This window comes from Arvicanthis niloticus, chromosome 15 (genome assembly GCF_011762505.2).
Source record: "Arvicanthis niloticus isolate mArvNil1 chromosome 15, mArvNil1.pat.X, whole genome shotgun sequence".
NCBI lineage: Eukaryota > Metazoa > Chordata > Mammalia > Rodentia > Muridae > Arvicanthis > Arvicanthis niloticus.
The window spans coordinates 56357969-56383883 of NC_047672.1; the positions used below are offsets into that span (position 1 = coordinate 56357969).

At 37.7% G+C, this 25915-nt stretch overlaps 1 protein-coding gene across 2 annotated transcripts in view; it reads left to right on the top strand.

Annotated features, from left to right (window-relative positions):
- Calcr (calcitonin receptor) overlaps positions 1-21667 on the top strand; it is a 73755-nt gene extending 52088 nt beyond the window's left edge. The window contains exons 9-16 of one of the 2 annotated variants that reach the window (XM_034519230.2): positions 34-160; positions 1072-1182; positions 10750-10903; positions 13623-13683; positions 13767-13833; positions 14718-14936; positions 15893-15934; positions 19744-21667. In XM_034519230.2, coding sequence (XP_034375121.2) covers positions 34-160; positions 1072-1182; positions 10750-10903; positions 13623-13683; positions 13767-13833; positions 14718-14936; positions 15893-15934; positions 19744-19992 — 1030 coding nt within the window. In that variant the 3' untranslated portion in view covers positions 19993-21667. The remainder of the gene's footprint in view (positions 1-33; positions 161-1071; positions 1183-10749; positions 10904-13622; positions 13684-13766; positions 13834-14717; positions 14937-15892; positions 15935-19743) is intronic. The other variant, XM_076913061.1, reaches the window with a different exon arrangement.
- Positions 21668-25915: the final 4248 nt, after the last annotated feature.

Consider the following 25915-nt stretch of genomic DNA (forward strand, 5'->3'; position numbering starts at 1 on the left):
AACCCTTAATGCTTTCATGTTATTTTTTCCCAGGAACCTTAGCTGCCAGAGGGTGACTCTGCACAAGAACATGTTCCTCACTTACATTCTGAACTCTATCATTATCATCATCCACCTGGTTGAGGTTGTGCCCAATGGAGATCTGGTGCGACGGGATCCTGTAAGCACTGTCTGGCTTTGATTTTAACTTTATTGTAAAGATCACAGTACCTAAAGATAGCATGGTTCTAGTTGTTGACTTAATCAGATGTTTAAAACGTAATCACATTTACTTCTGTAGTTGAAATTTTTGCATTAAGAAAGCCTATTAGTGGGTCTTAATAATTGTTACATGTCAAAGGGGGTGAGAATCCTAATTAAATGAGAATTATGTAATAATGTATATGCTTATGGTTACCCAATAACTTATCAATTTTAATGATCTATTAATATCTATGGGAAAATATTGAGTAATTTTTGGGAATACAGATAATACTAGGTGCACTGTACCAGTGTTTTACAGTAAACTCCAGTTGGCCACCGATTTTCATTCTAGTTTCCAGCATGGGCTTTTGCAGTCACCTCAGCTGTCTGCACTTGTGCAGTTACCCAAACGAATCATATACATATGGCCTGGTTCTATGTCGTATGCCTTGAAAAAGATCCATATTGACATAGGAAATACAAAGAACCTAAGGTCAACAATTCAAACATTCATGAAATTCATGCCATGTGCACCACCCTTCTATGTATTATTGAGAAGAACTGAAGTCATTTGGCTCTGTCACCAAGAACTGCTGTGGATTCCTTTTGTCAGAATTGCCCTGAGGGTTGCTTTACAATGATTCACGCTTATCTTCAACTTTCTTTCTGTTTCTCTGAGATTTTTCTCTTCTTAATAGTTTCTGTATGTGGCTACACTTTAGCCAACTGGGTAAATAGAAATATTAGCTAGTTGCTAGTCCCATGATGCTGAAGGTCAGTTGCTATGAAGTCAGTTCAGGAAAACAGTCTAATGTTGTAATTTTGCGTGTGAAACCTTGCATGTGAAATTGCCAATATTTGATCTTGTTTGTTCTGAAACATTGACAGATGCATATTTTTCATCATAACACACATATGTGGACAATGCAGTGGGAACTGTCACCACCCTTACCCCTGAGTGCACACGAGGGAAAGATGGACCCTCATGACAGTGAAGTGGTATGATGAGAATTGAACTTCAGAGACTCGTGACTTCTGTCTCCAGACACAACCAGCCTGGGACAAACCCAAAAACGTGGGGGCGTGGGTGGGGGGTTTGTTTTCTCGTAATTCATTCTCATCGGCTAGTTTGTATAGAGGGTCCCATTAACTGAGCTGAATCTAGAAACTAGGGTTCAAGGAAGCCTTAGCAGCTGTAGAAAGATGTTTATATGTATCCAGGAGAGTGGGATGGGGAGGAGAGGGAACCTGGAAGCAGAAGCTGCAGCTATCTAGCACAGAGGACTGGCCAAGGCGTATTTTAACTTTTGTTTCTTTGCTCAACTGTATTATGCAAGCATCTGTAGATAGCCTCATCTTTCAAATCTGGCATTTGACAGTTCTGCCAACCCAATGACAAAAATGCATGAAATCTGCCCAGAGCATCACCCTGCATAACAGTGGCATAGCAGTGGCATAGCAAATTAAGCTTCTGCTTAATTTGGCTTCTTATGAAATCCACGCTTTTGCCATTTGAATATACTCATAAAACCATTATGATTCTTCTTTAAAATCCATGCCATCTGCTAATAGACACAAAGTCTTGTCTTACCTGAAGACTTATGTAACCAAATGGGTTTTTCTTGATGACTTTTCTTTTTAAATGACAAGTGATTGAAATAAAATTAATCTTATTTAATTTAACACTAACAACATCCCCAGTGAGAAGTGGATATTACCTTATTTTGAAAGTTAGAAAACTAAAGTTTTGTAAAGGCAAATTTCTTTTCTATTACGAATACTTGGAGATAGGATTCAAGATGGCCTAATCTCATTCAATCCTATCTCTCTTTTCTATATTCTTGATGATCTGCTATTTCCTTATGTTCTTGGAAAAAAAAAACAGTTTCATCCATTGCAAGGATTCTCTGTAATTAGCCATCGAAGTATAAACAATGCACTAAGTGTCTCACAGGACTGTCAGCCTTTCCATTTCCCATTAAAGGGTTGCATTTCAGTCACTGATTAATCAACCACACTGACCTGGGATTGGTGCTCAGTCACATTGCAAAGTACTTACGCTCACAAATAGATTTTCTCCCATCTGCTCAGCTTGCTCCCCTGCAGTTACTATCAAAAAGAATCCTCAGAGTTTGTGAGATCTTGCTAACCTTGTTATCATCTTGAAATAGACTAACAAGTCAAATTCTCTACTAAATTTACTACTAAACTGTAGGGACTGGTAGAAATGTATCCATCAAGTGAGAATAAAAAAAAAAAAAAAAAACACTTTTTGTTTGGTTTTAAGAAGTTCTCCTAGAATTCAAAAGAAGCATAACACCTTTAGGATCCCCGAGAGCACAATACTAGAAGTTCACAAGGTTTCTGATAACTGATACCTTGTGGCCAAGTCCATACATCTTTGTGCTTGGCATCTCAAATGAACTTATTATGCAACTTCTTATTCATAATAGTCTCATTAACTGTCTTTGCCAAATGCCTTCACTTTCATAGGATGTCTTAGTGGATGACATACCAAATTACTTTTCCAGTTAAACTATTCTACCCATCACTGAACCATCCTACATCTATCCTGTGGCTCCTCCATTGCCTAGAACCTTTATTGAAACTGGTGAACTAATGACTGGAGGGCCAGCTTGACCATTGTGCTGCTGACTTCCTGGGAAAATATCAATGAAAGCATAGGAGAGCCAGAGAAACAGACAGAGCTTTTCTATAGTGTGCAAGAATGAGGTTGATTCTCTCTCACACACATTAGAGCAAAAGGAAAAAAGTTTATCCTTATGGCATGAAAGATAAAAAGCTGGTTCTTCCAACCAGTACATTTTTAATCCAACAAACTCGTTCTTTTAGATATATAAGAGCAATTGCCTAAAGAAAAACTATGGAAAGAAAAAACAGTGAAACAAAAAAATTCTATCCAATCAATTAAGCATTTACTAGGCACTCAAAATTCAACTTTAGTCCTCTTTCTGAAGAGAAGTGATACTATTAGGTGGCAATATGTCTTTATGCCATCATCTGCACTGTCCCTAGAGATGCTCACTCTACGTCCATTGTTTTGCAACCATACATGTGAGAGTCGGTAATATTTCGACCTATTTTGAAATTTGGCTGTTTTAAATTACACACACACACAATATCTAACACAAATCTGTACATATGTCTCTATATGTCTAAAAATGAAAGCTCTTTTGATTAAGGCTATACAAAAGGAGAATGGGCTGCCATATCAGCTCAATTACATAGGAAATGAGTGATGTCATAACGTGTTCTCGTTCACAATTTTAAATGTCTGTTTCATTCCTGAGAGGAAGTATGGCAACCCAAACCTCTCACTAAACCACTTAAATAGTACAGGTTAACAGTAAATGATTACAATTCCAAAAGTTAGCTCATGCTTGTAAACTCCTCAGCCTACCCTTCTCCCAGACAAAGAAAATTAAGGGATTTGTTTCACGTACATTCTCTATTTGAATAGTTACAGATTCTCAACAAGAATTCATTAAACTGACCCTCCATAAATAAGTGTCATAGGACTACTCACTCTGGGGAAGCAAAATTGCTTCAGGAATTTTCATAAGTAGGCAGATTTGAAATGTTTCTGGTCTTTGAAGCTATCACCATCTCTGGAAAATTATGTTCTCTTACCTTGCAAGTATAGTCTACAGCAAGTGCATTCATGAAAGGCCAGTTTCATGAGGATCTTTTCCCATCCATAAGATTATTTCTGAGGATTATAGTAGGCCCCATCATTTAGGTGTGAGGAAAGAAGACATATCCCCTATTGCCAGAGAATTGAGTATAGAGGGGAGAGATGAGAACAGAAAAATTCAACTGTTTTTCCCAATTTCTTGGGAGAAAAGTTCTCCTTGTCTAATGAGATGGCATTACCAGCAACCAAAGGCTGAGAACCATGTTCTCAACCCTACTAAGTTATATGCAAAATCATGCATTTAAAGTTATGTCAATGTAGTGATTTGAAGAGTCTCTCCCCCCAAAAAAGCAACCCAAATTGTATGAAACCAAGGTTCTGCCTCACCATAAAAAACAGAGACAAGAAAGAAAATAAAACAAAAATAAATGAATAAATAAATAAGAATAGAAAAGAAAACACAATAGAGAAAAACTATTTGGAAATGGAATGTTAGTAATTCACAAGTATTTATTGAAATATAATGTGAACACTATAGCCATAGTCATAAAACTGAAGAAAAGCTAATTCACCTGTACACTTTCCATTTCTAAATGTCATATGGACTCAGTCTCCTTTAAAACACACACACACACACACACACACACACACAATACTTAATTTTCAAGGATATTTTTCTCTTCTAATTATACTAAATCTGAGAAGTGACCTGTTTTTCTACTTCAATTCATTAAATACCCAAGAGTCACAAAACTTTTTCTGCCCGATAATTAAGGGAATACATTTAAAATAAGAAATCCATTCTTGATAAGGGAGGCCACCTCATCTCATATGTACCAACACAGAACATCCCTCTCAACAGTGGTGAATCTCTGTGGCTCTCTGGTCCCTTATCCATCAAGGCAGTCACTCGCTGCCTCCCAAGGTTTTTGTTTTTTGTTTTTTGTTTTGGATAGGTTTTTTTCTTACCTATATTACCCAAGATAAGAATCTTATTCTTTCACCTTCTTCTATTTTTTTCAAGTTAACTTCAAAATAACTCATGCCATAAATAAGGGCTGAATAGATCCTCAGTTTACTGAGTGATGTGAAAATTGCCCACTGTCATTTAAGCATTTCATTTCCATAATATCCAAATTTTCACTTTTCTTATTCTATCTGTTCACTCAGTGATCTCCATGAGGCAGCTTTAAAAGCACTGTTCTTGTTGCATCTAAACGAAGCTGCTGGGATAGTTGTCTTTTTCTAGAAAGTAATGTTTGTCTGAACTTTCTACCTGGCTCTAAAAGGGACAATACAGGGAGATTGGTTTTTACTGGGAATCTGAGCACTTTGCACCTCGAAGGCTGAAACAATCAGATTATATTTTTATAGCCTCTTATTAAGTAAGACAAAAGAGTCCCAAGCTCAAGAATGGCATGACCCTCACATGTCCATGACAGTGGAGCCACCAGACTATACCACAGTGTCATTCTAGGAGATTACAGAAAGATCAACTTGAAAGTGTGCTCGGAATCTAGACACTGTGGATTGTAATGTCCAGGGTGGAAATGGCTGCTCCTGCCCAGTGAAGGGCAGCTGGTACAAAGCAGACCATGGAAGTGGTGACTGAGGGAAAGGCTGGAATGAAAAGCCCACAGTGGATTAAACTAGACAAAAGTTACCTACTTCAGTATCCTATAAGAATATGGACTGAAGAAAATAAACCTATGTGATACATTTTCTGGGGCGATATGGAGGAATACTGCAATGGAATCATTCTATAATCGGTAGTCTACCCTGGCCTACTAGTCTTCATTTTACTTAAATGGCAAAACCAGTTTTATGGGGAAAATGTTTCTTTAAAAACTGGTTCATGCTTACCCAACCACTATAATCATCACATAGTATCACAGATTATATGACCGATTTAAGAGGAAACAGTGATGGCTGAGTTGCTCCTCTATTGGATAATATTAGAGTAGGGTAATTGCAGTGCCCTAAAATGAAAGGGTGTTCTTCTCAGGAGGGTGAGGAGCTGAAGCTCTATGTATATATTTATATTTGATGCCATCTGATCATATATGTTCAAAGGAATCTAAGAGTATATTTAAATCTAGGTAGGATTTAATTTAAGTTACTGAGATCTAAGGTACCAACAATTCAACTGGGAATTTGGATTTAACCATGTAAAATACCTATTCAAGTAAACAAAATAAAAAAAAATTCAAAAGAATATAACAGAATCTAGACTTTATACCAGAGAGTCTACAACTTCCTAATAATTGTGGTATCTAGAAATTGTTCAAAAATACCAGATATAAAAAAAATTAAACTAAAAAGTATGGCCCATTGTCAAGAGAAAGTACAGACATTTTTAGTGGATCATTTCTGTAATCCCAATGTTCAGGAGACTGGGACAGAAAAGTTGCCATGTGTGTTAGACCTACTTGGGCTATATAAGAAAAAAAAGTAGAATTAAGATCAACTGCTAGTTACCCAGATGTTAAAATGATCATACTATGGAGTAGTCATTATAACTATGCTAAAAGTTGTAAGTGACTAGAAAGACAAAAAAAATCTTAACCAAAAAGTTGAAATTACTAAAAATGAACTACATCAAAGTTCCAGAACCATAAATCAGAAGTCCTGAAATGTAAATAAGTTACATTAGACTAGTTTATTTGCAGGATGGAGACCACAAGAATCAATTTGGCAAAAACAATGGTTAACCAAAAGTAACTATCCAATTTGAAGAAGATACATAAAATACCAGGGAGGGATGAATAGTCTCAAGAATGTGTAAGCAGAATACATAAAAACTCAAAATACATCATATATATCAAAATATATCATAAATACCATGAAGAGACATCAAAGAACTGACTGTAAACAAAAGAAAGCTTAAAGGGCCAATAATGTTTCAAACCTTATGAAGTCTAAATAGATTCGTTTTGTCTTAACCAAATTCCAATTCATGAACAAGGAATTCATATTATTTGGGGAAAATGGTCATAATTCTCACTACACATACTGTAATTTCAGAAAATATACAACAATCAAAAATATACATGACCAATTTATTTACCTCGATAAGTCTATATACCTAACAGGGAGAACCAGAACATTCTAGATTAAGTTCAAAACATCTCTATGAACTTAGTCATGAGCACTTTAAATTGTCAATTTAAATCTGAAAGTTGTTTGTGGAAAAACAAGGCATAGTGAAACAGCAGTATACTTTTACTTAGTGACAGTAACGAGAAAATTGGTTAAGTATTGACCACTAAAGAGTTTCTGTGTGCATCCAATGGAACCTACCCATACCAATTTTTTTTTAAAATGCTGTGCAAAGTAAAACAACTCCTCCAGTGGGGATCCAGGAGAAGAATAAGAGGATTTATATGGGTATTTTGTTTAGAGAGAGCCATCATCAAAAGGTACCCTTTCTGGACACTTAGAAGAACATGACAAAGACCCAAAATGCAACCGACATGAAAATTCAGTTTAGGAGAGTTTAGCTCAACTTTATCCATTTTCTATGGATGTCAGCAGCCTGACCCCCCCCCCCCCACTAAGATATGTGCTGATGTCTACAAATATTCTCAAGAATTTCAGAAATATTTAGTTAAAATAAAAGGCCATGAAAATTGTGTCCACTCTTGAATAAGCAATTCTGGTTTATGTACTAAATACTAATATTAATTAAGAGTTAAAACACTCAACTGAACAACATTATGAGCCACATTTATTTAAATTGAATAAGCATCTGTTACAAACCTCTGTCTGTGTATTATTGGATGTAAGTCCTTAGGTTAGTAGTGGAGGAGTCCAATGTATGAGATGAAGTAGTTATGTTAACAGCAACTGTAGGTTCACTCAACGTGAAACCTAGATGTTCAATTTAATTTAATTTTAAAATTAACCTAAACATCGAATCAACATAGACTACATATCTTTGCTGCATGGGATCCTTTAAAAACATCTTTCCACACATCACGTTAAATATTTAGAAACTGAATTATTGATTCATCTTCCCTTGATCAAGTAAATACAGCTTTCCACTCCTTTTTTTTTTTTTTTTTCATTAAAGTGAACTGGTGAGAAAACAGAATTTCCAAGGAAATATAAATAAGTGTGCTGAAGCACTAGAGATAACTCAGATGAGCAACAAAGTTTATTTCTGTTTTAAAACAAAACTTGGCAGAACTAAAAATTGAAAGCTTTAGTTCAGGGGAAAGTGTTTTTGGAGTTAGCACACTAGCCATTTCAAACAAATTCTGAATTTTTTAAAAAAATTTTACTATACTAAGCAATGTACCCTTAAAGATTTGCCATATTTCCTTAGGAACTTCTTTTGTCCCTCAGTAACTGAAGAAACAGGAGAGAGATACTTTGTACTTACTTCATGTTGCTTTAATATTTTCCTAAGGATTTGAGAAGTAAATTTGCAGTCACCCACCTCTCTTGGTATAAAACAGTCTGCATTGCAGTACCCTGCTCCATCCCCTCAAAAGAACAAAATCCAAAGTGTGAGCAGAGCACTTTACAGTATCCACCAACATGTTCAGCCTAATACTCCACTCCTTGCTGGATGTCCGAAAATTGAGTAGAGAATTTAATGTCCTTCAAACAAGCCCCTCTAGTTAGCCTCATTGATTTTCCTAAATGCCAGACTTTGTTATGTATCTGAGGAAACAATTGTTAAAATAATGTAATAGTCAGATTAACTAGAATATATGTATATATATTTCTAGAGGTCATTGTGCATGATCACATTTGTTTACATGTCTGTCTTGCCACCAGAAGGCCACTCGCTTGATCATAAGCATTGAACTCTACAAGAATAGAGCCGAATAGAGCGGTTAAGGAATATATGGCCATTGTTTTAATTATCCCTTGATAAATTTGTTTATTAAAATAAGAAAGTCTTGATATGCTTACAAAGAAAGTAAAAAACAAATACACTTCTTTCAAGTAGTGGCTATTGTGCTATGGGCCACGAATTCAATATTAATGAGTCAATAATATATATCAAATAAGGTGTCTGTACACAAAACAGAAAACAAAAACTATCTATTGATTATGGGATGAAAATGTTATTTTCATCCTTAGAGGCCTCAAAAAAAAAAAAAAAAAAAAACCAACTCTCACCTTGAAGTACGCTTAGACACATGGGTTAATGCTTGCTAATTCAGTTTTTATAATTATTTCTCCAAACAAAACAACAGATAATGAGAATGAGCTTGGTTAACGTGAACCCTCAGCTACTCTAGATCTCATAGGCAAAGGCTATCATGTGCACATACTGATCTCTTTCCCCTGCAAGAGAAAACCACCACACTTTCTAGGAATCCTGGGGAAGCTGGAATATCAAAGAGTAACCTTGAAAAGGAATCGAGAATCTCAATGTTTCCTGGTGTTTGGGTGTCTTGAAACCATCATTGCAAGTACTTAGTCATTAAACACAAATTGATGAACTAGTCAATCAGTTAATTCTGGTAAGAAAGATAACCTACACAAGGACTACAGGGCCAGGGATCTGCTAATCCTATCCCAAGTCAAACAATTACTTCAAATTTCATGATGTTGATAATTTTTCACATTTCTGTTTCTACTGGTCTGAAACAGAAGCTGATTCTATCTGTGAAAGCATAATAGCTCCTTTTAATGAGCCAAGCTGCCTTTCTCCTGTGTCTTGAAGGGAAAAGAAGTATACCAGAAGATGTGTTGGCTCAGTTTATCACTTCCCATTAAATGAATTACAACTACTATGAATTCAGTAGAAATGTACAAGCCCACCAAGGTGCTTTAGACTGAAAGTCACTTCTCTTTTCCAGGGCTTTATGAAAGGAAAAGTTAAATCCAGCTAGACTCAAGTCAACCCATAGGATGAGCAGCATAATAGAATGCATGCCTTTGGTAAAACAATTGCCATGCGAACAACCACTTCCCATTCTCTATAATCGGAATGCTGAGTTGTATTGACATTGCCTTGTAGTTGTTGGCAATTAATTAAAACTAGATGTCCCCAGGTAAGGCCTCTAAACTAGAGACATTTTGCTCCACAAAGAACATCTGGAAGCATCTAAAGACATTTTTCATTGTTGTGAGTGAGTGAAGGAAGCTAAAGGCATCTAAATAGAGGGCAGAAACAGTTAACTGCCAACAAGCTCAGGGCAACAACAACCAATTATCTAGCCAAAAACGTCAGGGATGCCAGGATGAGAAACCCTGTTCTAAAATGACTGGGGACTAGCAGGATATTCTGTTATGCAGTTGGTGGTTTTCCCATTTGGTGACTACTAGATACATAATTAATTCATTCCTGTTCTCTAAGTAGTCACTGGGGACACAATCCTCATATTTGGAGAGGGTTTGGCATATCCTTGGTTCCTAATATAGAAAACAAGCTACATATGAAAGAGAAGCTGGGATCAGTATGGGTTCCTGGTCCATACAAGAGAATTTTCACCCCTGGTGATCTCTTCTTTATGGCAAAGAAGGCATTACAAAGAGACCAATTAGCTTCAGAAACAACACTTAATGTCCAGGGTGATTTGCCTCATGGACAAGAGGAGGAAAGATTAAAGAAATTGTATGACAACCCCTTGGATGTTCTTTAAAAACTATTAGTCTCAGACACCTCATAGGAAAAAGAACTGCTCTAGTCTAGGTTGGTCTCCAGAATTTAATGGAGAAAAGAATATTTTGTGGCCTCCACTTTCAGTAACCTATTCAGCTATTTACATAAAATACTTGTGACTCTCACACTGTCCCTTTAATTTGTAAATGTAGAGGGCGCACATTGACAAATACTCAGGGTAATTCTTGAGAGTTCAATGCAGATACTTTGGCTCATCAGTGCACACCTCCTCCAGCCACATCTTTAACAATTCCTTCTGCTCAGAATCTTCCTTTCTTTCTAACAGATAAGCTGCAAGGTTCTACACTTTTTCCACCAGTACATGATGTCTTGCAACTACTTCTGGATGCTCTGCGAGGGGATCTATCTCCACACTCTGATTGTCATGGCCGTGTTTACCGATGAGCAACGCCTGCGCTGGTACTATCTTCTCGGCTGGGGTATGTATTTCAAACAACTAGACTCTAAGCTTGGGACCCATCTTCACGTATTTGCATCTTTGCATTTTGATCTCCTTCTTCCAGTCTTGATTTTAAAAGACACACTCAGAATTCCAAGTACTTGAAGAACTTCCCTCGCATATTTCTTTCAAGTCTGGTTTACTTATTTAATTTGAAACACAATTGATGGAATTTTCTTTTTAAGAGTTTCAAAAGTATTGATTTGTAGAACTCAAAAAAACATTCCATGAGAACAAGTGCTAGCTATAAATTTATTCTCACCTATGACATTCTACTGTGACAAGGACATCTTGGAAGGAACATTTATGCTTTTCTTTCCAAACTGGTTGATTGTAAATTAGTTATAAAGCTTGTTGGCACCTTTGTATACAGCTCAATAAAGATCTGTATTTAGCATATAAACAATACTAAGGGAAAAATAAGTTGTTTACCTGTATAAAAAAGGAAGGAATGCTAATGACATATTTATACAATACCTTAACTTTCCTTGATCAGCAAATATGTAAAATTTCATTAGCAGATCCAAGTAGAAACATAAAGACAATTACACTCACAGCAACCACAGGATGGGACACTGCTGGCTAAGGCAATAGCTCTCTTGTTCAATGGTCTAACCACAGGAAAAATAAAACAACAAGAGGCAGGGTTTGCTTCTTATAGTAGATATTTGGCAAGACAGAAAGTCACCCGAATTCAGCAGTGCCACTATTAGGACATGCCAAGTTCTGTTCACTTCTACCTACACACACTCACACACATGCTTGCACTCACAAAGAGAAGAAAGAAAGAAAGAAAGAAAGAAAGAAAGAAAGAAAGAAAGAAAGAAAGAAAGAAAGAAAGAAAGAAAACTAAAACCCACCACATTCTTTACCATTAAAACAAACAAACTCACAATGCCAAATACAACTCCCTGAGACAAATGAGACCATTAGAGTGGCAGATTTTAAAGCAATAGCCTTCACATAGAACTTGAAATAATTTTGTCTTTGTGTGGGAAGAACACAAGTAAAGGTAACCTCAAATAACTTTTCAAAAAAAAATGTTTCACAGGAATGTTAAAAGATGTAATGGAACAGAAAAACTTTCTGTTGGGCAATATATGGTTTCACATTAAAAAATATAAAATGGTAATATGGGTTCTAGACTTTACAACATCAATAAAATAATGCACAACTGATATTTTGAAAGTACTCTTCAAAGTTAGGATGCAGAAAGCATGCCCCTCAAAAGCTATTTTCTGGGAATTAAGTAGTCTTTGGGGGATATGAAGACCATCTGGGTGAAAAAAATGTTTCCAAATCCAGGATCCAAAATGGAATTCCATGATTTATGAGAGCATTAGTATTGCTCTTGCTTTCAGTGTCGTTAGTAGAAAGGTCAGGTTGTTACAAGCCCTGGGGATTAGAAGAACAGGAACAGAGAGAAAAACCAAAACTGTACATTTTTTTAAAAAAAGTCACAGTAGCTAGAGTAATGTCAAGACCTAGCAGTTAGATGTAGTGTGTATACATTAGCTAGGAAATATGTTTGTCTTTAGTGAAGTGGAATAGTAGACTCTGATTCCCAAATCCGATTTTTGCTGTCTAATCCTAAAATGAGTATTTCAGAATAAATCTAGACAATAAGTACAGCTTTCAGTCTTTGAATTCAAATGAAGAAACAGTCTGTTAGAACGTTGTAACTAGCACATTCATATGTTGTGTAAATAGTCCAGGTTAAAATTATTTCAAGCCCAACATATAATCAATGGTATTATTGAATTATTTTATTTATGCATTTAGAAACCCACATGGCTTTATGTGAAAACCTAATAGTTTTAGGAGTTCTTTCCTTTCTATTTTTTTCATCTCCTTTGTGGAAATTTGAAGGGCACCAGTTTAGCTCTTTCCTGACACACATTTCTTAACCTGACTTTAACAACAAACCTCTCTCTACAGATGTTTCAATCAAATCAAGCTGTATTATCACATACTAGGTACATCTGAATAAAAAAAAAACAATCTTTTTTAAAGGAAAATTACAACTTTAGAATACATTCATGGAGAGAAAAATTATTTTAAAAATATATAATTTGGCAGGCTGAATGGATATTATCTGTATTGTTGTTGTTAAGGAAGAGGACAGTATGCTTTTCCACAAGCCTCAGCCAGAACTATAGAGGGGTAGGAATATACTGGCTTCTCTAAAATATTGTTTTAAAAGGAAACAGAATCAGTGTATGTGAAGCAAACGGGAAAATAAAATAACAGCCAAAAGAAACTTATGAACATCAAGGAAGGCTTCCATGGCAATCAGCATCCCAGGTGACAGTTCTCAAGAGTGGCCCAGAATCTCGCCATGTGAGGGTCTAATCCAGAACAATGAAAGACTTTCTTGTTCCAGTTCAGAGTATCAGCAAAAGAATATTCAAAAAACAACATTAGTTAAGACTCACAGTGCAAGTTACCATGTACCTACTGCAGCTAGGAATTGGTGAAAGACTTTTAATTGGATGCTCTTGGACAAGCTCCACATGCCGCTGATGTTCTACCCAGGAGCAATTCTATCTGGCTTGGCCAAAGATAATTTGTCTACAAACATCAGGGGAATGTCTTGATAGACCCTCAATTTGCAACCATATTTGCAAAATTATTTATGCAATCTTAGTTAAGCTTATGGCATGGGGGCCAAGTTTGATTTGTGCTTTTCCCAATTCTAGGGTTCCCAATAGTGCCAACCATTATCCACGCCATTACTCGTGCCCTCTACTACAACGACAAGTAAGTATCATGTTGATTTTTAAGTTAGGATATTTTAAAGAAAGAGCACACTCGTACTAATGTGGGCCCTTGCTTCTCTTCAGCTGCTGGCTGAGTGCGGAAACCCACTTGCTTTACATCATCCATGGACCCGTCATGGTGGCTCTGGTGGTGAGAATTGGTTTTTAAATATATCGTTATCAGTTTCATCGCTTAGCTTTGTGAATACATTTATATGTGGTACATGTACTGTAAACTACAAAATAAAGCAAATTTAATGTGATTTTATCATAAAGGAACCAACTGTGTTCTTCAAAAAATTTCTTCTGCTTTACATGTGGAGAAGCTCATTTGCATACACCGGAAAAGGGCAGTGTAGCACTTTCATCTCAAAGACAGTGTTTTCTTTTCTCATAGTAATAAAAACAAGGAGTCTTAATAAATGACAACATTCAACTATTACACTGAGGAGGTATTCCTCAGTAACCAAAGAAATTGATCACCATCCAGGCTGTTTTTTGGTTACTCCAGTTGGGTTGTCTGGTTTTCTTGTTTGCTGTGACAAAAACAACTTAAGAAGGAGTGTATTTGGCTCTTAGTTTGAGGGGATACAGACCATCCTGACAGAAGATACATGCCAGAATATGAGATAGCTCTTCACATGGTTCTGTTCACAGTCAGGAAGCACAGAGCGATGAATTCTGCTGGTGTTCATCTTCCTTTTATTCAGTCAGGGACCCAAGTTTGAAGGATTCAGTTACTATCAAAAGTCTCATCTTTTCTTTCTTTCTTTCTTTCTTTCTTTCTTTCTTTCTTTCTTCACATTTTTTTTCAGAATGGTCACCTCTATTCCAGGTTTTAAAAATTCACTCTATGTACTTACAATACAATTCTTTTAAAATTTTATTTTCAAAACTCACCTGCAGAGCCAAAAATTAGATGTGGTTCAAATGTCAACTTTCTTTTATTTTAAAAGTTCTCTAGTCATTGATCTGATAGATATCATATTGTCTACTCCACAGTAATGGATCATTTGCCAATATGACTCTTTTCAGGTCAACTTCTTCTTTCTGCTCAACATTGTCCGCGTGCTCGTGACCAAGATGAGGCAAACCCATGAAGCCGAAGCCTACATGTACCTGAAAGCTGTGAAGGCCACCATGGTTCTTGTGCCCCTGCTGGGGATCCAGTTTGTTGTGTTTCCCTGGAGGCCCTCGAACAAGGTGCTTGGGAAGATCTATGATTACCTCATGCACTCTCTGATTCATTTCCAGGTAAGGAAACTAGCCCCACATTTACTTGGTGGCTTATTCTCCTGGTAGGTCCATCCAACTAAAACCTATAACATTCCTTGTAAGATTATGATCTTAAACATCAAAATGCCTAGCCTTCAACTGAGCAGGCCCAACCAAAAATTTTGAAAGGAACTAGGGCGTGAAAAGGCATTTGTTTCTACTTTATCTATACACAGGACCCTTTACTGGTCCCACCCAGGCAGCTTCTCACATATCAGGTAGCTACCGAGCGTTTCTTTCATAAACCAGTGTGACTTGGAGTGATTAGAGTAGTGAATTTCCACAGAGCTGCCCGTGCCTCCTGCCCATTACTGGTCATTGTCTGAATCTATCCACGAGAGCTCTAGGCCTGTAAAGGAACAGTGTACCTGGGCTTCTCACGTTTCTCACATAGGAGAGTACAGAGTGAGATGCCAGAGCAGCCCTCGGCTGCACACTTAGCCAGACTAGAGAAGAGAGCACTTTCCATTCACTCCAAAGACTAAGCCCAGATTAAAAGCTCCCAATACAGGCTACAGATAGGTATTTTGAGACTCCATATGGATATGATGAGGTTCTCAGTGAGAGAATCTAACATAAGCATCAAGGGAAGAATTTTTCTTTCTCCATTACAAATTTCAAATCTATTGCATTCTTCTAACTACCAAAGCCTAATATGAGGAGCAGGCCAAAGTTAATTAAATTGCAAAAGCCCGGCATTTCTTTAATAAGCTAAGCTACTGGGATCGTACTTAAAACTTGTCACAAGGCATCTTATGAGGCTTAAGCAAGACCCTAAAGGCAACTGAATACAAGTTTCTGAGAAATATACTTGGAATAGTTCCTCACTGATTCACAGACCACAGCTTCATACTCAAACTTGCAAAAGATTCCTCTGATGATCGCAGCTTTTAATCTTTTAAATGTAATTCATGTATTTTTCCTTCTCTCTTTAGGGATTCTTTGTCGCGACTATCTACTGCTTCTGTAACCACGAGGTAAGCATGTGTTTCACGAAATACTATCATCCACTTATAGAAAGCCAGCATTTTACGTTTTTCAAAGGACCACAGCGCAACTTCACCAGCTCTCATTTCAGTATGCTCTCATGGGGGATTATGAGTAATAGTGTAGTGGTGGTTTTCCTGCTACTTCAAGCTGAATCTCACTAACCTATGGATGTGTGGTGCAATTACACATAGAACCCAAAGAGCATGTCAGGTGCTCCCTTAGCTGATAATGTCAGCATTGCAATGATAAAATTAAAATGTAATTTTAATTTTGATTCACTGTCAGCATGTTGCTATCAGAGATTGCTGTCGTGGAGTAAAGCCTTATATGAGAATTTGCATATCTGGGTCAGTGTACACAGAGACTTAGACAACCAGGCTACCCAGGTAGTTTCAGCCAGAGTCACCTCTCCTCTGGCACATCTTCCCTGAGAGCTCAATTTATACAACATGAATAGAGCTACTATAGCCCTAGAGGTTCTTCCAAGGAAGCCCCACAATCTTAAGGAATACATTTCCTGAATTGTTAGAATACACAAGTGTTTTTCTTGTTGTAAATTAATTCCTATTTAAAAAAAAACACTTCTACTCAAGATAAATCACAGTTTGTTATTGTATGATCCAATACTATCGATTTAGTGTTTAAGGAACATTTTCTAATCATTATCGATGGGTACCTAATACCTGTTCTATTATTTCTTTAAATAATACTCAGTGGATATCTAAAATACTTGCCTGCTTTGTCAACTGACACCCATCTCCAAATCAGAGTTAAATATTTTTATTTCCTTTTCGCTGGTACATCTTATTCTTTGATCTACAGTTTATTCCTCCACTCAACAAAATATTTGTGAACTCATGATTGCTAAGTGAAATAGTGGGAGTCTGTTGAAGGCTGGTCGAGTAACCCCTCCTCTTCCTTTTATTCTTTGACAGTAAAAACTAAAAATTGAATGTGGCTTAAATCATCCCATGTAGAATATTGTTGCACCAGTGAGAATGGTCTGTGACTCTTGCATTCTGAGTTTGTTTCAGTCTATAAAATAATTTTTTTCATCTAAAACAATAACAAAACAGGGCTAATGTAAAAATCAGACTTGGAAAGCCTTGAAAAGCACGAGAGGATTGCGTGCATTTGTAAAATTGCCACAATATTTATTGTGTCTTGACTACGATGTCATTGGGAGTCTCAGAAACAGAAAGTAAACCCAAGGGGGACCCGTGACAGTTGAAATAGCTGGAGTTTATTGCCTATGTTTTTTCTGGTTTTGAAATGTTTCTGTTTTCATTAAGATTGTGTAGCTAGAGGAAGGTGTAAATGTGACATTTTTAATATTACAAAAACAGTATGCTGGGCCAAATCTAATATCACACAGTCCCATGGACGTCAGGCATCTGGGTCTCAGCTGGACATTCTGCATACATTTCCCCTTCTGTCACCAAGTGCAGGCAAGGCATTCATAGGATGTTACTTTCAGCTACATCTGAGATAAGTCTGTCATGATGCTTTGCCTGGCTGGATATTGAGTTTCGGCAAAGATCCAAGGGGTCAGTAGGTCAGGAATGCAATGATAAAAAAAATGGAAAATTTAATTCTGATTCATTATCAGCATGTTGCTGTCAGTGATCAGCATCATGGAGATAAAGCCTTACAGAGAGGATTCATGGATAGCCTAAGCACACATGCTAGCTTGTGGTGTCGGAGTAGAGAATGGCAAACAGGCCTTAAGGATTTCCAGTGTTGGAGGGAAGCCCCACCTTCCATGCATCAGCACATAACTATGTGCTTACGAAAAATTTAACAGGAAAAGAGAGATACACACCAAAACATCCTAATCTATCCATGAAGATTTCAGTATAATGTTTATCTCCCCAGATACGGAAACCAAAGCCCAAATATACTAGACTTCCATGGCTTAGTCCTATGTACTAGAGGCAGCAAGAACAATTGTGTCTTCAAACCCTCAGACAGAGCTTTTATTTTTCAAATTCAAAGACAAATAAATTGATAAAAAATCAAGTTTTGGTTGCTTTTTCAAATGAGCAGTAAACGTATGGTCTGAAGTACTGCACTGGTCTTACCCTGTGATCTCTCGAGGCATGTCTTCTGCTTTCCAGAATAGATGGAAGTCTCAGGGTTGTTTTGGTTTTTGGTTTTTGTTTCAAGATCACAGATTTAATGCCCTTATTCTTATCCTCAAAGCAGCATTAAGTCCAAGTACTACATCCATCTATCTCTGTAAAAGATAAGCCTTATTGGGCTGTCATCTTTACTGTATCTTTTGCTGCTCAGGGTCTGTTTCTATACATATGCTTCATAAATGGAAGCAGATTAGAAACAGATTGCCATCACCACACAAAAGAATGTCTCAAAATTTGAAATGCAATTAGAGAAGGTTGTTAACTTCCTGATAATAATTTTAATAGTTATAATAAATAATAATTTTAAATATTAAAATTGACTTTAAACCCTTTGGCCTCATGTTGGGCTGGGTAATTCAGTATATATGGGTTCTCTGGTAGGAATTGTAAAATGACAGGAGAGGCAAAAGCAAGATTTTTTCCCTATGGGGCACTTCTTGCCAACTAACCGTACATTTTTAACTATCTGCAATGAATGCCTCTGAAACTCCAAGTAAGCTTTAACTGTAAGGACAACCTTGGTACCTAAGAGATGCTGAATCCATGGAAACTATCGGTTCCCTTTATCTACAGACATTGCATCTCCAAAGACACTGAACTGGCATATTTCCTAGTTTCTCAAGAATACACCGATGGTCTCTAGATTATAAATCTGACATCAAAGGGCTTATCTACAACCCAAATAAAGCCAGGTTTCAATTGGAACTTGGATTCTGCCACATTGCAGCTCCCGTGCTGTGCACACATGGCATAATCTAAGCCTTCCCATCTGTAAGTGAACACGACAGTGGTGCCCTTGTAAGAAGGCTGTTGTGAGGATTAAATAAATTAATTCAAAACAAGTGATTATAATATGGCCTGTGGCAATCAGTCAGTAAGGAGTAACTAAGTGCTTATGCCATCCTTTGTCCCTGCATGACTTTTATCAGGGCAAAGTCCAGCTATATGCTACACCTCACCCCTTAACTCTGTAAGGTTTTGTCTCTCTGCTTCAAATATACTTTTATCTAAAATCTTCCACCCATGCACATATATCCATAGCTTGTTTGAAAAGTCCAGTATATCAAATGATCCAATTACCAACTGCTTCTGATTGGTTTTTTTTTTCCTACCAAAAGAGACTGGTGTATCAATTTTAAAATGTTTTCATTGCCTTGGTCAGAGTTTTTATCTGGAGCATCTCATTTGGCATTAAGGGTAAATGCACAACGTTGGTCTATTATCATAAACTGTATGACTAGATTGTGGTTTATGAGTATATTTTCATGATCCACAAGCTCAGATTTTGACAAAAACATGTCTTAGCATGATAGGCAGCAAGTAATTTTTCTTAACTCTGTCTACTGAGACATGTCTGCTACATTATGAAACAAAGCAACCTTATCTCTCAAGCTATGAGAGCCAAGACAGAAGGCTTTGCTCAAAAATGACAAATGGCTTCCTGGCCAGTTGTTAGGCAGACAGTTAACTATCTTGACTGGCATATTGATAGTTCAAGGAGGTGTATTTCTTAGCCACAGTATAAACTCTGTTCTTAGATCAAATCTACAATGTAACCTCCATTCGCCTCTGATGAGCCCCAAAGGTCATGTACATAACGTTTGCTTGGGTCACAGCCGACAGACTTTGTAAACAAGCTCTCTTTGCTCTTGCAGGTGCAAGCCACTCTGAAACGCCAGTGGACGCAGCTGAAGATCCAGTGGAGCCAGCGCTGGGGAAGGCGCCGACGCCCCACCAACCGTGTGGTTAGTGCTCCTCGCGCCGTGGCCTTCGCTGAGCCAGGTGACCTCCCCATTTACATCTGCCATCAGGAGCCAAGGAATCCTCCAGTCAGCAACAATGAAGGCGAAGAGGCTACTGAAATGATCCCCATGAACGTCATCCAGCAAGACCCATCCGCTTGAATGTGAAGCAACCCCAAACATCCACTGAGCCCTCATTTCCTGGGGGAAAGATAGACCATGCATTTCAAGTGATCCCCATCCCCCCAGGGGCTGAACATTTCATTTGTGAAGACGTATTAAGTGAATTCGTCCATAGTGAATTTGAAGAAAGTTACTCTTGGTACTATTGCTTTGGGAGTCAGTCTAGGAATAGAGTCTCCCAATGCAACTTGTGAACGCCATCATTCACCCTGGACTGAGATGACAGTGTTCATAGGAAAGCAGGCAAGGTATCCACAATGTCACTAAATTGACCTAGTTCAGATACAGGGTGCTCCTTGTTAATCTTGAGCCATTTGTACCTTTGAGAAATTAAAATCACTCTCAATGTTTTTCATTTTAACACTAGATTTTGAATTAGACTATTTCTGTATTTGGCTATGGATCTGGTTTTTAATTTTTTTATTTCAGTCAATTCCTGTATTACACATTTTACCATCCATATGATGTCAACTGCACAAATACCATGACCTCTGAAAGATGCTGTGTCTTTTATCACATGATCCAGTTCACCAGGCAGACTGATATGCTGTAATGAATTGATCTGAATGTTGGATGTGCTTTAGTCACTGACACTTATAAACTGGGAGGTCACCAAGAACCTATCACCAAATTTTTCACAAAACTGCCCCTCCCCAAATTTAATTCTCCATGAAAGAGAACACTCTTTAAAGAGAGTTTTCCATTTTCCTAAACTACAGGATTTATAAAGCAAATCACTCCAAGGTTTATAAAGCAGATTACCTCTTACCCTTGGGTGCTATCTAGCAGTAAGAGATAGATTTGTTTACGACTGGTAATTAAAAGACTCTGTACAAGTCCATTAACTACCTTCCACCCAGCTTCACAGCTTAACAAGATCCCGTGTTTTCCAGAAAGACTCAGTGTGGCTAATTACAAATCAGTTTCTAGTTGACCTCTTGTTTGCTGCTATTAGCAAAACAAGAGGGGGGAAAACACATTGTAACAACTTCAAGTTTAACCACATAGTAATTATTCTTAAATTAAAAACAGAGCGTCTCATCAAAACCCACTACTCTATCTCTGCACCTCTCTTTACTCCCCTGTCTGAGATCTTCAAAGATCCATAAACCAATACCATCACCAATTTCTGAATCTGCAACAGTAATCAGTTATCATTATTTAATTTGATGATAAATGAGGAGCTTCATTGAAACCCTCAAAATCTCATCTCATCTTTGTCATCTTACGTCACTGCCTTTCAGAGGTGATTTAGCTGTGTAAAGACAGAAGTAACTTGATTTGTTCTGGTTACATACTTGGTGCACCCAGAGAAAATTGTATTTCACTGCCGAACTGTGGACCTTGGATACTGAGAGTCTCCTTTACCAAGATGGAAGGAAGGATTGAAAGGAAGGAATTTTTTCCAATCACAATGTTACATGGTAATGTTCCTATGTTTTGTTTACAACCATCGAAATCAGTGTATTTCAGGCAGCTCAAGTACCAAATGTGACAATGTATCGCTGAAGTGTTTGAGATGTGACTGTGATTGTGCTTGTGTAGTAGGAGCTGATGAAATCAAACTGATCTATCATTACATCGCATGTAATACCTAAACTGTGTGAAACGCTTCTGCTGTGTACATGTATAAATCAATAAAGAGCATATTAAAAGGCAAAAAGTATGTTGGCATATTTTTTTCTAAAGAAATACATCCGTCATCTTTCATTCATTCATTTTTTGTCTCTGCTCATTCCATGCGTTCTTCATTTTCTGCCATGAGCCCACCGACATTCTACCTTGTTTGTCTTGTGGGAGGGAGAAAGATCTAAAAGCCCAGGTTGGAGATGACCTACATGAATCACAAGATCCTTATCTTTATTAGTGTAACCACTTTCAGTCTAACCTGGTGGCACAGCCTTCATGCCCTTGATAATATGAAACCATCCATAACTGTCAGTCTGTTATTAGATACATTTGAGGATGATAGCAAAGAAATCCAGGACGGGGACATATAAAATCATTTCATCCTGTATTGCCTGCCTTTCATTATTCTGAAGCCAGACTTGATCAGTCCAACATCACCTCGGGTCATTAGAATTGTTATAATTACAAGTTTCTAATATAATTTGAGAGAAAGATTAAGACTGAGTGAAAGATAACTAATTAAATATTATTGGAATGCACAACGGCCACTGTTGGAAAGATTTTTTTTTTTCAGATCCAGAAAGCATGAAATAAAAAAACCCTGAGGATTAAGTGAGGACCACTGAGCTCATGAAGGAAAACAATGGTGATTTATAAACATAGCACCTAAATTGCTGCCTCCTAAGACCTGGGGATCTGTTTAGAAAGGATACACAGAGATGTGCCTTTCCCTGTATGGTCCAGAGAACAGAAATAACAGACAGATATTTGGAAAAACAGAACTAATTTCACACTCCATAAATGTAAGTCTTCAAGAGAGCAACTTGTGTAGTGGTAGCCGCCCATCTCCTTAGAGCGTCTACTGTTAAAATTTCTTCTGTAAAATTACTCTAAATGGGCCTTTGTGTACAACTGGATATTACAATGCTGAGGGAAGAGAGAGCATTGGGGAAAAAAGACATGATAAAATATTTATAAGCATGAAGCTGCACTTCATTCATTACTCACTAGAACAGATGTTTCATACCCATCCTGTCCTATCATACATTCTAACATTTATCAATAGTGACGACAACTTGGCTTCTGGGTCGGGTTCAAATCAAGAGTTTCTAAGTCCCAAACTTAGCCGCTGATATTCTGAGTGTGAAGAAACAAAATGTCACATGTCATTGGAGACAATAGCTGGATGTGAGATCTCCTCCCAGTTAGCACTCAAAGAGATCCATGCACTGGGAATGCTCTCAGAACATCTGCACAATGTTTTATCTAGGACTAGTTTCCTAATAAACATGAAAAATATTGGGTCAGTTTCTCAGTTACATCATGGCTCACTGCTTATCACATGACTTAACACTTTGGGGTTTAAAGTGAGGTAATTGATAAAAAGTTGAGATCAAAGATCACATTTGAAAAGCCATCGGATGCATGCAGAGAAACCCTACTTGTTATTTTGAAAGAAAAAGCCAGGCGTCTTACTCCTACCACCGGTTTAGGTAAAAGTAATGTCATAAATTGACAACAGGCATGGAGCATGGGAAAGTGGCTGGAAACCTAAAAAGAAAAAAAAAAAAACGATAGTATGTATTGGGATGGCAAAGGAAGGGAGGAAAAATTTCTAAATCAAGAACTTTAAATACTTTTGCAACATGGAATTAATTTACTTGCAACATTTCCAAATAATCCCCTCTGATGTTGAAGAAAAGCACCTTTGAAACTATAGCTAAGTTAGATCTGAAAATGTTTCTAATGCTATATCTTCCTTCACTTAAGTTAGCAATGTGTTTGAGGATTTCAGGTTTTAAGTGTTAGCCAGCCGGCCCCTTATGGTCCTAATCAATGCCTGTTTTCTACTTAAAGAAATTCAATACATTCTATCTAACTTCCCCAGAAGCTCTTCCACTGAGACCCAAGCTGGGCCATCCCTCTTTCCCTATTGACTAGCAATGCCACCTAATGTCACTGCAGTCTCTGTTGCTGAAGTAATCTATTATCTTTTAATTAGAAAAATTTGACTCCAAATCTCAGACTATGTTAGTGAAGTGTTCGATAGAAATTCAATAAAGCCAGTTAGATGTCTCTCATTAAAAAAACAAAAAAGTCACAAATAGACCAAAAATTATGTCTCAGTTCAATCCTGTCAGACAAGCTGACTAAAGTTAATACACAGATCTCTCACACATGTACCATGCTCCTAGGCACACTGCTACAAAATTCAAAAATATCTATGCAACCAAGAATGTGGTTTGTAGGGTTGTAGACCCGAGTCGGCTCCAACACTGGGCATGGCCACTTAGAAAAGCTACCCCAAAGACACTGCTCAGAGAGTAGAAAAGCACAGGCTGAGATGTGGGAAAGCAAGAGCTGGCTCAGGGGTCCCAGGCCTGTGACAAGGTTGGAACATGGAGTTCTCAGACTCTTGGACATTCAGGAAATGCTGGAAGTCACAGAAAAGCAAAGAATGGAGTCAGGGCCCCACAAGTTGTGTCTAACCCAGGGCCGGGGCAGTGGGTAGAGGGAAGGAGACCTCCAACTTGTCTCATGGAGCAATTGTCCTTAGCTTGGCAGATGTAGGAGCACAGAGAGGACTTCCACAGGGTGTTTGGCTGTGGCTCTGTAGGCAAAGGCCTTTTCCATGGCTCTCCACAGTGGATCTTGATGAAAAGAGACAGTCCATGGTTCTTAACAGTTTATTGTCAAAGCAGAAAATGGATGCATAAAACCATACCCTACTTCTCAGGGTGAGCCTGAGATTAAATACCTTTTGCAGGGAGGAATGTCTGGGAAGGGAAGCTTATTGGCTAAGCCCTCCAGGCCCCTAGGTACCTCATTAGTATGCATAACTCTGCTTTGGGCTACATGACCATAGGACACATTTTTCCATGTGGGAAGCATGACACATGTTCCAAGTCAAGAATCTGCCAGGGGGCTGGGAGTCCCTAAGCCATAGGTGTGTGCCAACTGACTTTCTGTGTCTTGACCTGATCTATTTTACCAAACTTCCTGGCATGGTTTTATGCCCCACAGTAGTCAGTCTGTGTGCAACTAGTATTTAGTGGGATGTGACTTATCCTCTGGGCCAATACTCTGTGATATCCATATACTGTAATGAGCATATGGATATTGGGGGTCTTACAGAGATCATGTATGAAGACACAGAGAAGATAAACATTATTCAAGGAAACACAGACCTCTGTATAAAGCAGACCAATAGCCACTAGCTCTTCTACTTTTATAAGAACTGATCCACTCCTCACATCCATTTTTAACGATGAGAATACTGTATAACTCGAAGTTGAAGATAATGTCCACACATCACACTTAGTGGCTATTTTGGTTACTTTCCTTAATACTGCAACCAAATGCCTGATAAGAGTGACCTTAGGGAGAAGAGTTGATCTGGCTAATTGTTTAAAAATGAATATAATCATTGGATTCACTGATATTAAAAAAGTGGCGGACACAAAGTTGGGAGGGTCACTTGCTTGGGAGTTGGAGAGGAGTTGGACAGGGACCATGTAGATGTGATCAAAATATGAAATCCCAAAGAATAAATTCAAAATAGTATAAAATTTTAAAAATAAAGAATATAACCCATTTTATAGGGAAGGTACCAATGAAGAACCATGAGGAGGGTGATCACATTGTGTCTACAGTCTGAAACAGAAAGCACACAGGTTGTAGGGCAGACTATCAAACCTCAAGGGCTGTTCCCACTGCCCCTCTTCTCCCAGAAAGGCTTCATTCACCTCCTAAATGTTGTAGAACTTTCAAAACAACTCCTGAAAACCAAGAGTTAAAACACATAAGTTTGTAAAACATCTCATATTCAAACCACAGTAGTAGCTGACAAACTCCCCCAACCAAAGCTTTTTTAACTTGGCATTCTTGTGTGTCTTTACTACCCTGCTTGTCAAGTATACCTGGTCTCCCTCTTCATTGTTTTTTAATTGAAAAGGATACCAAAAGATCATCTCCTGCTGGTTGACAGAATGGAAGGAATTGTCTGCAGCATGTATGATTTGGGGCCAAAATTGCCTTAATTTGGGGTTGGGAGTCTATAGATTATATTCAAATACAAGAATTCTAGATTAAATGTGTATGCAGCTGAAAAGTTTGCTTCTGGAACTAGGAACATACATGAGTGGGAAAACATGTATTCTATACAAATATGTGGAACTGTGTTCAGATCCCCAGTACCAATGCCAAAGCCATTCGTGACTATAGATGCCTGTAGTCTGAACACTGGCTGAAGAGCAGTGACAGACAGGAGTGA